The sequence below is a fragment of the Tasmannia lanceolata genome, unplaced genomic scaffold (genome assembly GCF_043159265.1).
Source record: "Tasmannia lanceolata isolate RefF3 unplaced genomic scaffold, GAP_Taslan_0.1 ptg000004l, whole genome shotgun sequence".
NCBI lineage: Eukaryota > Viridiplantae > Streptophyta > Magnoliopsida > Canellales > Winteraceae > Tasmannia > Tasmannia lanceolata.
The window spans coordinates 11,541,529-11,556,529 of record NW_027518681.1 but is presented as its reverse complement, the minus strand read 5'-3'; the positions used below and the strand labels follow the sequence as shown (position 1 = coordinate 11,556,529).

General features: G+C 37.4%; 1 protein-coding gene across 2 annotated transcripts; it reads right to left on the bottom strand.

The window, feature by feature from the left end:
• Positions 1–775: 775 nt before the first annotated feature.
• On the bottom strand, positions 776–14,600 carry LOC143875482 (B3 domain-containing protein Os01g0723500-like). 2 transcript variants are annotated; one of them, XM_077377046.1, is made up of 4 exons: positions 14,440–14,600; positions 10,182–10,653; positions 9,970–10,109; positions 776–1,178 (listed from the first exon to the last, which is right to left on the bottom strand). In XM_077377046.1, exons 1-4 carry the CDS (start codon positions 14,512–14,514, stop codon positions 921–923), a joined length of 945 nt encoding a protein of 314 aa, XP_077233161.1. In that variant the 5' UTR covers positions 14,515–14,600; the 3' UTR covers positions 776–920. The 2 variants fall into 2 exon arrangements, with proteins under 2 accessions (XP_077233161.1, XP_077233162.1); XM_077377047.1 differs by having other exon boundaries at positions 9,970–10,094.
• Between the last annotated feature and the right edge of the window lie 401 nt (positions 14,601–15,001).

The following is a 15,001-nucleotide window of genomic DNA, read 5'->3' as shown; positions in this document are numbered from 1 at the left end:
AAGGGGAGATGTGTTCCTGTGCTGCAGCGCAGGGATTTCCCTGCGTTGTAGCGTGTTTATAACGCCTCCCATTGGTTCGGTTAATGGGTCCCACTTTGCGCATCCACAAAAAATGATGAATGGGAGGCGTTATAACGCGCGGTAACACTTTCCTCAATAGAAACTTTTATGCTCCTTCCTAATAGACACTTACTGGGCTCCACTTATGTCTTCTTTACGTGATTAGAGCCATTGATCCGAATGGAAACCATTAATCCGGTCAAATTCTGCGGAAAACACTTTGATCAGATGATCTAAGCCCTTAATCCATTTGGCCTTACTTAGGATTTCAACAAGATCTTACATATGGGATGTCAGATTGGACTGAAATGCCTTTTACTCTTGATTGTAAAAGTGATTTTTTACGTTGTCTTTCACTTTTAACAGTTTCAAGATCTCCTTGGATGCCATCAAAACCATCCTTCATTTGCAAATAAAACTATTGTAAGCTAGTCTTATCTGCAAATGGGACATTGAGGCCTGTTTGGAAACCATCAATTATATCATTTCTAAAGCTATTGCCACCATTATTTGCAAATAATCACATTTAACTTCAGACCCATGTGCACATGAGAAATTATACAAATAATAGTCAAAGAGGTATCCAAATCAGGCCCTTAATCTCTACAGTGAGGCAATATAGTAGAAGAAGTGGTTTGAGTGATTCATGGACCATTAAAATACCAGATAGAAAACAAGGGTGGCAACCTTGAGATCATTAACTCAAACCCAGATATCCAGAAGAAAAAATAAAACTACTTTTGCCCAATATCAATAAAATTTATTGTGCCAACCAGGTTTGCAGATAAATTCTGGGTTCAAAAAAAATGAAAAAGAAAACTACAAATAATACAACACTGGTATCATGACATGAATGCAAATCACTCAACTACTCGTACAATGTGAAGCTGTATGTAACTGCGTGACCCTCGACCCATTCCTCGGATGAACTCGAAGGCTAATATATCTCCTTCTTTTAAGTTGTTCTCTTTCCTGATAGCAGCCCACCCGGCCCCAAGAACAATGCGGCCATCCCCCCATGTACAGGTTGAGACTTGCCATCTCCTCTCACTAGGATCGACAAGAGTCAAAATCGGCCTTCTATTGCGAATTTCTCGCACGAGAATTTTTGGAATTACCTGCAAGCCGAAAACACAGCATGATATACTCTACTCAACAGCTACTGTAGGAAAAATGGTTAAATAAATGAGATAACAAATCAAATACGGTCAGTTCTGATATATATGATAGGTTAATCATCGATGAGGAGATCATTCATTTTTTTCTTTCTTTGTTGGAATGAAACCAACGAGGTTGGAGGGAGAAGATGAGTTTCAAGAGAAGAAGATTGTTCTCTTGATGCCAAACACACAAAGAAAGTAACATAAGTTGTTGTACTACTTAAAACCCTTCAAATTTCACTAAAAAACTTACATATAAAGAAGACACATGGTCTAAAATATGGCCTACATTCCAAATCCGGGATTAACTTTTCTTAATTACTATTAGCTTTCCTAAGCACAACTAACACACTATCACATGAAAAATAAAAGTATTACATAATTCTAAAGTGATCAAGAGTCAAGACTTGTCTTCCAAGCTTCCAAGAAAATAACTTAAGTCCCAAGAAAGTGAGTAACTTATGTCCCAAGAAACTAACTTAAGTCCCAAGAAAGTAACTAACTTAAGTCCCAAAAAAGCCAAGTTGATAGATGATCAAGATCTAGTGGTCAAGATTAATTTCCAACAGCCCCCCTTAAGCTAGACCACTACGATGCTTAGTTTTGTCTTCATGATGATGAATGTATCGGTCTTCAAAGCCTTTGTAAAAATATCTGCAAATTGATCTTTAGTTTTGCAGAAGCAAACATTGACAACTCTATTATTTACCAAGTCTCGAATGAAATGATACTTGATCCTTATGTGCTTGCTTTTGCCATGAAAAACTGGATTCTTTGTGAGTGAGATCGCCGAACTATTAGCACAAAATAAACTTGTACCACGATCTTGCGGATGTTTGAGTTCTTCTAATATCCATGGTAGCCAAAGAGCCTGACATCACGCCGAAGATAATGAAATGTACTCCGCTTCCGCCGTAGAAAGAGCAACAACCGACTGCTTCTTTGATGCCCATGAAAATTGCACCAGAACCAATGTTAAAAACATAGCCAGAAGTACTCTTGCTATCATCAAGACTTCCGCCCCAATCACTATCACAATAACCAACCAAATTTGAATCTTCAACTCTTCCATAGCGTATCCCATGATCAACCGTTCCACTTACATACCTTAGAATTTTTTTACCGGCTTCCCAATGACTTCTTTTTCGTGATTCCATAAATCTACTAATCATACTCACCGCAAACATAAGATCCGGTTTTGTGGCCGTCAAGTACATGAGACTACCAACAAGACTTCTATAAAGAGTTGCATCAATTCCTTTCTCATCCTCATTCTTGCGAAGTTTCAAGCCAACTTCCATAGGTGTGTTAATATGCGTAGCACCTTCCATTCTAAACCTCTTTAGCAAATCTTTTGCATACTTCTTTTGAGAAATAAAAATTCCATCATTTCTTTGGTTGACCTCAATACCAAGAAAGAAATGGAGAAGACTCATATCGGTCATCTCAAATTCTCGCATCATATTTCTATTGAATTCTTCACACATGCTTGAACAATTACCGATAAAAATCAAATCATCAACATATAAGCAAACAACAAAAAACTCACCTTGGGTGTTCTCTTCGATGTAGAGGGTGTGTTCATAAGGAACCTCTTGAAACCATTCTTCATGAAATATCCATCAATGCGCCTATACCAGTCCATTGGTGCTTGCTTCAAGCCATACAAAATCGGCACACTTTGCTTTCTTCACCTTTTTTCAGATAACTGGGAGGTTGATTAACATACACCTCCTCTTCAAGAAACCCATTCAAGAATGCCGATTTGACATCCATTTGATAAACTTTCCAACTATTTTGTGCTGCCAAAGCTAGAACCATACGAATTGTCTCAAGACGAGCAATGTGAGCAAACACTTTTTTGTAATCAATGCCATACCTTTGCTTGTAGCCTTTTACTACTAAGCAAGCTTTATACTTTTCAACTTCACCACTTGCATTCAACTTTGTCTTGTATACCCACTTCACACCAATAGTCTTTTGCTCATTTGGAAGCTCAGCTAGCTCCCATGTATTGTTCCTTTGGATTGAACACATTTATTCATCCATTGCTTGCTTCCACTCTTCTTCTTCACAAGATTCTTCAAAACTAATCGGATCGGCATCAGCAAATAAAGCAAAATTTGCTAACTCTTCATCGATAATTCTTCTAGACTTTTCATAAATTTCTCTTATGCTTTTTGTCTTCCTTGGAGGAGAGTCGGGGCTTGTTGAAGACGATGAAGAAGATGGAGAAGAATATAGAGTGATAGGAGGAGCCATATCCTCTTCATTTTCTTCAATTCCACCATCATGAGTATCTTTGCTTTCATCCAAATCTACCAAAACTTCTTTCTTCTTCTCACTTTGATTCCAATTCCAAAACTATTCTTCATTGAACTTCACATCCCTACTTATGACAATCTTCTTGGTCATAGGATTGAACAACTTGTATGCTTTTGAACTTTTGCTATACCCAACAAGGATGCATTATCCAGATTTATCATCCAACTTTTTTCGTGTTTCATCCGGCAAGTGAGAGTAAGTAATACTACCAAAAATTCTCAAGTGAGAAACGCAAGGCTTATGACCATTCCAAGCTTCTTGAGGAGTCATACCTCTAACACTTTTTTATGATGCCCGATTCAAGAGATAGATGGCACATGCAACGGCTTCCGCCCAAAACATATTAGGCATCCCTTTTACTTTCAACATACTTCTAGCCAATTCCATAATCGACCGATTCTTCCTTTTGGCAACCCCGTTTTGTTGAGGTGTGCACCGAGTGGTAAGTTGATGTCGAATCCCATTCTCTTTCAAGAAATTCTCAAACTCATGAGAAACATATTTATCACCTCTATCGGAACGCAAAGTTTTCAACCCGAAACCACTTTGCTTTTCAACCAAGCTCTTGAAAGTTTTAAAGCATCCAAAAACTTCCGATATTTCTTTAAGGAAATAAACCCATGTCTTTCTACTATAATCATCAATGAAGGTGAGAAAATATCGATTACCTCCAATTGATGTTGTTTGCATAGGCCCGCATAAATTCGAATGCACTAGCTCAAGAGGATTTGATGCCCTCCAAGCCTTTCCAACGGGAAAAGATTCTCTTTGATGCTTTCCAAGTGCACATCCTTCACATACTTGATCTTGGCGGTCGATGTTTGGCATGCCTCTCACCATATGCTTCTTGTTCATGAGAGATAAAGTGCTAAAGCTCAAGTGGCCATAGCGAAGATGTCATAGCCATGACATATCTTTGACAAGGGTGTTGAAACAAGGAAGACCTTCACTTTGAAACTTTAGAGGAAACATCTTGTTTTGAGTCATTCTCACCTTGGCTATGAGAACATGATTCTTGTCTTTGATTTCACATACATCTTCCTTGAAATGAGCATCGTGCCCATTCATTAGAAGTTGCCCAACACTCAAGAGATTGTGTTTTAGACCGGGAACATAGAAAAAATTGGAGATGCGCCTGACGCCTTTCTTTGTTTGAACAAGAATATCACCACTTCACCTTACGGAAAGCCTCTTGTCATCACCCGTTCGAACTTCACTTTGGAAAGATTCATCCAACTTTACAAACATGCCTTTGTTGCCGGTCATGTGGTTACTACAACCACTATCAAGATACCATGTCTCATCAAAGGCCACTTCTTACACATTACAAGTAAGAAAAAATGTGTTATCTTCTTTACTTTCATCCTTCTCATGCATAAAACTGGATTCTTCCGCCAACTTCTTTTTACAATACTTCATGTTATGACCATATTTCTTGCAATGATAACATTGAGTTTAGGATAAAGGTCTTCCTCTTGTAGAAGGACCACTTTCATCTTTTTCATTTTCTTGATTTCTTCCTCCACCATTTCTCCCTCTTCCACGGAAAGAATTCCTTCATCTTCCTTTAGAGTCACCCCTAAAAGAGACTTGAGTTTGAAAAGCTTGTTCCAGAGGAGAAGAATCAAATTGCTTCATTCGTAGTTCATGGGATTGGAGCAATCCCAACAAACTTTCTAAGGATAAAGTAGCTAAATCGTTTGATTCTTCAATCACAACAACAATATACTCAAATTTTCGAGTCAAACTTCTAAGGATTTTTTCAACAATCCTTCGATCTTGAATATCTTTACCATTTACTCTCAATTGATTCACAAGAGAAATAACACGATTGTAAAAATCTTCAACCGATTCTGAATCCTTCATCCTTAATGCATCAAACTCACATCTAAGAGTTTGTAATCTTACCAACTTTACTTTGTCTTCTTCTTTGTATAATGTATAGAGTGTATCCCACGCTTCTTTTGCCGAAGTCATCGATGAAATTCATTCAAAGATGACTTCATCCACCGCTTGATAGATAAAGAGCAAAGCCTTCTTGTCCTACTTTCGATTGTCTTTCAACTCAATGAGTTGTTGTGGAGTGAGAGCCGCTTGATCCTCCGGTTCTTCAACGCCATTCTCAACAATATCCTATAGATTTTGAGATCCATACAAAACCTTCATTTGAATGCTCCATTGGCTATAGTTCTTTCCAATGAATAGAGGAAGTTGAGGTTGCAACATATTGGAAGCCATGATCAACCTTCAACCTATGCTTTGATACCACTTTGTTAGAATAAAACCAACGAGGTTGGAGGGGATGAGTTTCAAGAGAAGAAGATTGTTCTCTTGATGCCAAACACACAAAGAAAGTAACCCAAGTTGTTGTACTACTCAAAACCCTTCAAATTTCACTAAAAAAACTTACATATGAAAAGATACATGGTCTAAAATATGGCCTACATTCCAAATCCGGGATTAACTTTTCTTAATTATTATTAGCTTTCCTAAGCACAACTAACACACTATCACATGAAAAATAAAAGCATTACATAATTCCAAAGTGGTCAAGCCTTGTCTTCCAAGCTTCCAAGAAAGTAACTTAAGTCCCAAGAAAGTGAGTAACTTATGTCCCAAGAAAGGAAGTGACTTAAGTCCCAAGAAAAGTAAGTAACTTAAGTCCCAAGAAAGTAACTTAAGTCCCAAGAAAGTCAAGTTGATAGATGATCAAGATCTAGTGGTCAAGATTAATTTCCAACACTCTTTGTATAATTCAAAGACGGGTCAAACAAAGAAATGTGAATTGACAACCACGATTACAGCTGCAGTCTAGCATTGGCAAAGTAGTAGATTAATAGTACTGTAAAATTAATAGTAAGGGAAGCAAGGTTACTTTTTGAGTTTGAAATAATAACCGTTTCACATTGGGCCACAGATGGTTTTAATTGGTTAGCTAAATAAGATCAGTTAGTACTCTTCCTCGAGAGCCGTAACACTTACCAATTTCTTTTCTTTCTGTTTTTCCATTTTATGGGAGGATATCTTAGTCATCTTCTCGGAACACACAGAATTCTAACTCTTGACCAACCTCTGTTAGGCTTTGCCTCAATGATTTTTTTTTTCTTTTGAAAATTGTAACTTGTATCAAGTCCCATACGCATTGCAGCTAATTACATTTCGGTATGGGAAACAAGATGTCGCCCGACACGATTATAATCTTTGAACCCCTTACAATGCAGCCACTAGTACAGACATGACTTGGCAAGTTTATCGGCTTCCTCATTAGCAGAACGAAGCATTAGGGAGAATTGAGGACGAATGATTCTGCAGTAGTCACAAATTTCTTAATAATGTTGGACAACTTCCAAGGACCTAGTGCTGAGTTGCTAGCCCATGCTAGAACATTACTGAAATCTCCCTCCACTACCAAGGGGAGGGAAAGATGTGCTACACACCACTTTAAACCCCACAGAAGAGCACTGGCCTCTGCCTCATTAGAGTTGTTGGCTTTTGAAACAAAGACCTGCCGTGAGGCAATAGCTCCGATACCATGATAAGTTTGGGAATTTTCACTAATCTTGCTTGAATTACAATGAGACTAATGAGTGTTTAAATAAAACATTCAAATGATAAACATGGAAAGAATTCAAAATAACAAAGGGAAGAGATAATCTCAATCTAAGTAGTTGCCTAATCAAGACTACCTACCTTAATTTACCCCCAAATCTAATTTCCTACTTTATGTAGCTTGCCCCATCTAACCTACTTTCCTAATCTACCACCAAGATGATCCAATGGTGAGATTTACATAAAATCCAACGGTGACACTCTAATATGCACCCTCAAACATATGTGGATTGAAATGCTACGTATGTTCGGTTACAGTAAAATATCCCCAATACAAGAGAATTCCCCAAATTACAAATGTAATCAAAATCTTCCAATTCGATGCAAATTGTCAAAAGTTTGCGATGAAGATCCTTTGGTGATGGTGACCAATGTTGTTGTCGATGATGAGGACTGATGCTGATTGTCGGAGAAAATACCACTTTTGATGTGTTGAGAAGAAATGAGACTCAAGCCTTGTAGGAATTGGTCACTATGGACCAATGCCACAATTGACAGAATGGGCCTCAATGGGCATGACATCATGGTCGGCTTTCCTTACCAATCCTCTGGATTTGAAAACTACTCTCTCAGGCACGCACCTGAAGGAACCGAGGAACCTCAACTGAGTAAAGCATTATTTCAGGCACGCACCTCAACAGAGGTACCTCAACTGAAATAAGAAAAAGAAGAAATAGAAATTGAAAGACAGTGGCAACAACTAACAGCTTGTAATGGCAAAAATCAACAGACAAACAACACGAACGAAAAGCACAATAATACAAATTTTGAGAATGCAAGATCCCTTTTTTGTTGTGGGGTGTTCATATCAAAATGGGGAGATGGGGTAATTGACACTAAAGAAAGAGTGTGACAGATGGTTCTGATGATGATAAAATTATGCCCACATGGCTTGTCATTGTGAAAAGGGAAATGAAAAAGAGAGTCTAGGTCAAAAGAAATGGCTTGTGATGTTGGAGATATTCATCTTCCCAAGTACTCCTTCACCTCCAGCTTGCATAGGCAGCGAAGAGGCAAAGTGAAGATCGGGATAGAAATGGCATGTCGAGAAGGATTAGAGTGTTCATCCGCCAACAAAAGTGATTCAAGAATAGCACACCCTAGTCGAAGAAGATGGGTTTTAGTAAAGGTTGCTGTTGATGATCGTCACCGTGTTACTTATAGACGATGGCAGGGCTGAGGGCATCGATGAGGTGGGCTACAAACAGATCGAAGTGCTAACTATACGGAGATTCTTTCAAAACAGAGAGAACCATTCCATCTAAGTTTGGAACGAAGGGAAACAAAGGAATAGAACACAGGGAAAAGAAGAAACTGGTTTGGTGAGACATGGAGGCCGTCTGAGAGAAAATGCAATCGCTGAAATTGTAATCAGGGCCTGTCGGCTACTCTGATACCACGTGAAACAACCAATTACTCCAAAAGCTTAAGCCATTAGAGTTGGTGTAATTTAATCATTTATACTTCAACACTCTTTATAATTGAAGATTCTTCTGTTCCTCTCTTGCCATATGTACCATGTAATCGCACAGGGGACTAGATTTCAGGGCATGACCCATCTTCCCAAAGGGGCCACCACACCAATTAAAGATTGTTTTCTTGATGGATTTGTGGAACACCCAAGAGAAACCTGAGGCTGAAGCGCAGGGCGAACTTGGTAAAGGGATCAGTGGATGATGAAAGAGTCAGTTAGTGCTCTTGAGAGCCCTAACTATTATCGATTCCTTTTTTCTATGTTATGAAAGGATATCTAAAGTCTTCTGCTCAGAATTCAAAGAAATCAAACTCAGACCTTTGGTACGCTTTGCCTCAATGTCATCTACGCCCTCTGCCGAAAAAGTTTCAATAACCTAAAGTTCAAGCCCTTGTCTCCCTTTTGTTGACAGATACTGAACAAAATTTGTTAGGATGTGCTTGCACAAATGGTTAGACAAGTTTGGCAGGAGATGGAGTGCAAAGGTCACACATCACCTATCAATGTGAAATGTGCTCATGCTTTTTTCATATCAACATGCTCTTCATCAAACAAGTTTCAGCCACAAATTCTTGACTTCATAAATACATCAAAGTTCTCTATCCTCAGAGATTCAAAGACTACAAGTCTAAATTTCCAACACATATAATAAGTCCAAGATACAAATTCTAAATGCCAAAGAGTTAACGATATATGACCATTAAAAAAAGAGAGAGTTTAACTTTGTGTGACTTTAAAAAAAAGGAATATCCAGTTATTCATATTACATAGTATAATTTATTATACTTTTTTTTATAATACTATTTCATAGTATGATTTTTTATAATACTATTTCATAGTATGATAAATATGTCACAATATAGAAAGGGAAATGATATCGGCACAACCATGTTCTTCTAATTGCACTAACCCATCTTGTCTTTTAATATTTAAAGAGCAATCAAGGGTTATTACAGTTCCCAAAAGCTCTTACAAACCATTTAAAAAGGAAAAGACCAGCTGGGTTTGTGCAATTATTAAAGCATGGTTTCCCTATAAAAATTGTCTCCGCATTAACTATGATAATAAGCTGCGGTTGAATGAAGTTGAAAATGATATTCAACAGTCTATATGTGCTCATTTTCAAGAAGAAAAAAACAGTTTATATGTGCTAATTTTCTGACTGCCATTATCTTACAAAAACGTATTAGCAAAACTAAGGGGAAGGTGTTAAGGCTAAAGTTGATGTAGTTTTTTTTTTTCATTTCGCTTGGAGTAAACATCAGGAGTTCAAAAGAACCACAGTAAAAGTGTTGAGCATATAGAAAGCAATGCATGATATGCGCAAGTCAAAAAACTCACAACATAATTTGTTCTACATCGGCTCCAAGTTATAGAAAAATGTGGCTTCTCTAGTTTCAATTGACAAGGGAATGCTTGAGCCACTCCTTGACTTTCAATCTTCACAAAAAGTTTCCCTCGGCTACCTGCACCATTGAAGACTACAAGTAAAATGTTGATAGAAAAAATGGCAATCCATTAAAGATTCAATAAAAGAAGTAAAAAGTACTCACGATTTGTTTTGCTAGATACCACAGGTTTCATTTTTGAGCATCCACTGTAATAGCTACACTTGCATAAAGGAGAGCCTAAGACTCTTTCTTTCTGCAGATCTTCAATTTTTTTTGGTCTGTAATTGCTAATCTTGCATGGAGGAGAGCCCATGACTTTTTCTTTCTTCAGTTCTTCTAATTTGTTTGGACAGTGCCCACCCCAATACATATCAGCTAAGGCATCCTCCTTTTCACATCCACTTTTACCAAATATTAAAACATCAAATTCTGAATTACCATCATATTCTAAAACTAAAAAGTCTCCAGTTTGTAATGAATTATCTTTCACGAAGTTCTGCCAACCCTCTTCGAAAAACAAATCATTGCCAATTCTTTCCACCTTTACATGCCAAAATTTTCCAGTAGGATTTTTTAGGATGGATTTGTTCAGTAGCTTTCCATTGAAATGCCGGACAAAAGCCGGTGGTATCCGCTACAACAAAATATAGTTTGGTTTAATCACCGTATAGTCAATCACTAAAAAAAGGCACAAACAAGTAAATTATTCAGATTCAACTTCAGAAGATCATAAGGAAACTTTTCAAGGAAATGCTAAAGAACAAAACAATCACTTATCCATAAGATATAGGGAAATAATATATGCCATACTTGAAATTCAATTTCTTTATTTTAAAATTTTCTGATTGGTCGTTGATAGCTTGTAGGGAATTGTACCATCCAATGAGACAAGTGTAAAACAGACAAGTGTGAGTTTCATCTCCAATATAAAAACGTGTTTGGATCGTTTTTGAATTTTTACCATTTTTTGAAAACATTACTATTACGGGCTAAGTCTAGGGTTTTGGGAGTCAACAACTTATGTATAGCAATTTAACTGAAAACTAAATCACTTCTATTTAACATTATATGTTTGCCCCATTCTCCTTGTGGTTTCAACTTTCAAGTTTTTTTTTTATCTAAGGAAGAAAACATTATCTTCCTTCTTTGGATCTTTTTGCGATTTCTGCAATGATGTTTGGTAAAAAAATGAGGTCTTCCCTTGTTCGAGGAAGAAGATCTCCCTAGAGATCAACCTATGAGAGTGTTAGTGTTCAAGGCATTCCAAAAAGAGATAAAAGCAACGATCACGGGATTGATGGAATTCATGGAGAAGACCCAAGTTCATGACGATGGCGGGCCTCGTATTGTCAAAGAGTGTTCAAGGCATTCCAAAAAGAGATAAAAGCAACGATCACGGGATTGATGGAATTCATGGAGAAGACCCAAGTTCATGACGATGGCGGGTCTTGTATTGTCAAAGAGGCTCGCGCACTCCGCACTTGTGCTAATGAACCTAGAAAACCAGCTAAGCTACAAGCCTACACAGAGGAGTCCACCGATGATCTCAAAAAGATTCTTGGAGGGATAGATGATTTTAATCAAGATCAGAACCCTATAAATTACAAGATGGGCGTGGATCTCTCAAGCTTTAAGGGCCTACTCCATATCCATATAGGATTTCCTCGACTGATTCTTGGAAGTTGAACAATTTTTCAATTATATAGAGATTCCTAAAGTGAAGTAGGTCAAGGTTGTAGCGTACAAGATTAACAGTCAACTTTCTTCCTTGTGGGAACTATTACAAATCTTTAGGACCCGCTAAGGCAAGTGCCCATTCGAACATGGCAGAGGATGAAATAGTTGACACGTGGGAGTTTTCTACCACCCAATTATGATCAGGTATTGTTCCAACAATAAAAAATCATAGACAAGGAAGTCGATCTTTGAGACAGTACACCGATGAATTTTAGCAATTGTCCTCACGAAACAATCTGGCAAAAATCGAATCGCAACCGGGGGAGAGGTTCATGAGCGGATTACGCTTGGCCATCTAAGAGTGGTTTATGATGCAACCGGTCTGAACCCTATCTGAAATTGTCAAGATGGAGACTAGGGTGAGACTCATCTGGAAAGGCCCAATGTAAGGGTTTAAGCTGTCAAATGTTTTACTCAACTCAACTCAACTAAGCCTTTGTCCCAAACTAGTTGGGGTCGGCTAATGAATCCTTTAGGAAATTCTCATGAAGAAGGTGAAAGAATCTACCCAGTTCAAATTGACTAAGTCTAATCCTAACACTAGATGGGTTCGCCTACATGGATCATTTTCTTGTGGGCCTACAAGAAAATGAAGAGTCTTTTCTTTTTACTCTAGTTATGGATGAACTTACGAGTGGCTAGTGATGTCATTTGGGGTTTCTAAAACTTTGAGTACTTTATGCGGGTGATGAGCCAAGTGCTCAAACCAATCATCGGTCGGTGCATCATAGTATATTTTGACAATATTCTGATTTATAGCTCCAGTGAGGAAGAACATATCCCTCGCTTGAGAGAAGTGCTTACTGTCTTGAAATAAAAATAAAGTTTCTACCAACCTGAAGTACAGTTCCATGACAAAGAACCTCAAGTTTCTAGGCTACATTGTGAGAGCCTCAGGCATGCATGTGAATGAGGAGAAGATGAAGGCTATTAGGGAGTGACCAGCACCTAAAACAGTTAGCGAGGTGAGGAGTTTTCAAGGGCTAGCGACCTTTTGCAGGGCTTTGTTTGAAATTTAGTGCTATAGTAGCACCCATTAGGATGCATATAATAAAATAATGTTTAATTTGTTATAGTAGGCTGAGAAGAGAATTGCATTAATCAAAGAAAAGTTAGCTACTACCCTTTTCTGGCATTGCTGAGTTTTGATAAGCTCTTCATAGTAGAGTGTGATGCTTTGTATATTGGCATAGGAGCTTTTATATCCTAGGAGAACAGGTCAGCCGCCGTTTTTAGTGAAAAATTTAGAGACGGTCATAAGTAGTGGTCAACTTATGAGTTAGAACTCTATGCAATCTATCGAGCCTTATAGCATTGGAAGTATTATTCAATACAAAGGGAATTTGTTCATTATAATGATGATCAATTCATAATGTGAATCTTATGCATGTTAGATGGATTTCTTCTCTACAGGAATTACCTTTGTGTTGAAGACGAAATCAGGCCAGCAAAATATAGTAGAAGACATATTGATAAAAGGATGGCTTTATTAGTCACCATAGCTAGTGAGATCATAGTCTTTGACTATATTAAGGAATTAATTAGGAGTGCTCATATTTAGAAGGTCAAGGACATGAAAAGTCTTTCCTATTTGGTAGGATCGTTTCTTGTTTTATTGGTAGCTAGAGAGTCCTCTATATACTTCTTGATTGTGATTGAAAGATGATTATTGAATGAAGAATTTTATCCCATAAATTGTGTTTTTGCATAAGGAGGAGGACCGACCCCCCTTCCCTTGAAGCAGGTCAAGAGGCTAATCTTCCCTCCAAGAAGATCAATCATGTTGCGAACCGATTCGGGTTCGTAACATTTGGAAGTTATGTGCACGAAAACATGCCACTTAAGGCGTAAGATGGGAAAGGCATGCTGGACATGATAAGCTTAAAAAGTTGCTGCTTCGATCGGTTGATATAATTAAGAGAATATTAGTTAGTACATTACTGCTATTAATTAGGAAAATAAAGTTAGTAACTTGCTATTAAGATTGATTGTTGGTATTAGTTAGGAGTGCTCATATTTAGAAGGTCAAGGAGATAAAGAGTCTTTCCTATTTGGTAGGATTATTGTATTGGTAGCTAGAGAGTCCTCTATATATTTCTTGATTGTGATTGAAAGATGATTATTGAATGAAGAATTTTACCCCATAAATTGTGTTTTTGCATAAGGAGGAGGACAGACCCTCCCCTCAAAGCAGGTCAAGAGGCTGATCTCCCCTCCAAGAAGATCAATCACGTTGCGAATAGAAGGTGCATCATTTTTTTTTTCCCATTTTTTCTTCCCAGAAGACTAAAAAGTAAAAAATCATCTGTCAATTTTTGCTTAAATTATCTGGGCCTCTTTCATTTATTTATTTTTTTCCTTTGGGTTGCCTATTCCACCCAACAGGTTTTAAGCATCAGCAAACTTCCATTGATTCCTGAAGTTTTTATTAACTATTAAAAGACCTATCTCAATATTAAAATTCAGCTAAACTGAAGTGTAACAGTATCCAAAGACCTTAGAAAAATCAAATGATTATGGGTTTTGGTTCTCCAAATTTACCCATAAAAGCTACCAAGTAGTTCTGAAGAACTCTCAGAAGAAAGCAAATCTAAAATACAGATTGGAAGAGTGTAGAAAATAACAAGCAAATAGAAAAAAAAAAAAAAAACAGAGATAGGAGAAGGTAGAGAGAGAAGATCACCAATTTTTGTGTAAAATCTCCAATCAAGACCTTGAAGAAGGAATTCCTTCGTACGGGCATGGGCTTACGAACCATTCTTTGATAGTTTTGGAGACAAGAATCTTACTAAATTCGTTTTTAGAGGTATAGACTATTGAAGTATACGGAAACTGATGTTTACAACCACTCTGTTTTTACAAAGACACCCTTTTCTCAGCACCGTTACTGGATGAATTGTCAATGCTTTGGTTGTTGGGTTAAATGCTTGGGTTAAACGATGTCAGCACGTGGTTTCTGTTAAGAGCAGCTTTCTAGGTGGCCCCACCATATATAATTCTTTTCCAGTAACTCAGTTCTCTATGCAAAAAAACTACCCGTTATGATTGCAAGAAAATCCTTTCTGCTGGAATTTTTTTTTCTTTCCAGGAGCTAGAGGGAAATTATATGAGTATTGTTAATTTAGAAGGATATTATCATAAATTGAAGGTCTTTTCAAGTTAAAATTGAATAGGAATGGTTCAAGTTATCTCTTTTCACGTATAAAGAAAAGTATGAAATTTTAGAAATGTTTTCCTTTCCAAAC

Bases quoted from the DNA above. Each gene is read 5' to 3' on its own strand.
- LOC143875482 (XM_077377046.1), bottom strand. From the start codon at position 14,514: ATGGTTCGTAAGCCCATGCCCGTACGAAGGAATTCCTTCTTCAAGGTC. The intron at 10,110-10,181 runs GTGAGTACTTTT...TTTTACTTGTAG, and splicing joins GGTATCTAGCAAAACAAATC to TCTTCAATGGTGCAGGTAGC. The intron at 1,179-9,969 runs GTGAGTTTTTTG...TTCGGCTTGCAG, and splicing joins GATGTAGAACAAATTATGTT to GTAATTCCAAAAATTCTCGT.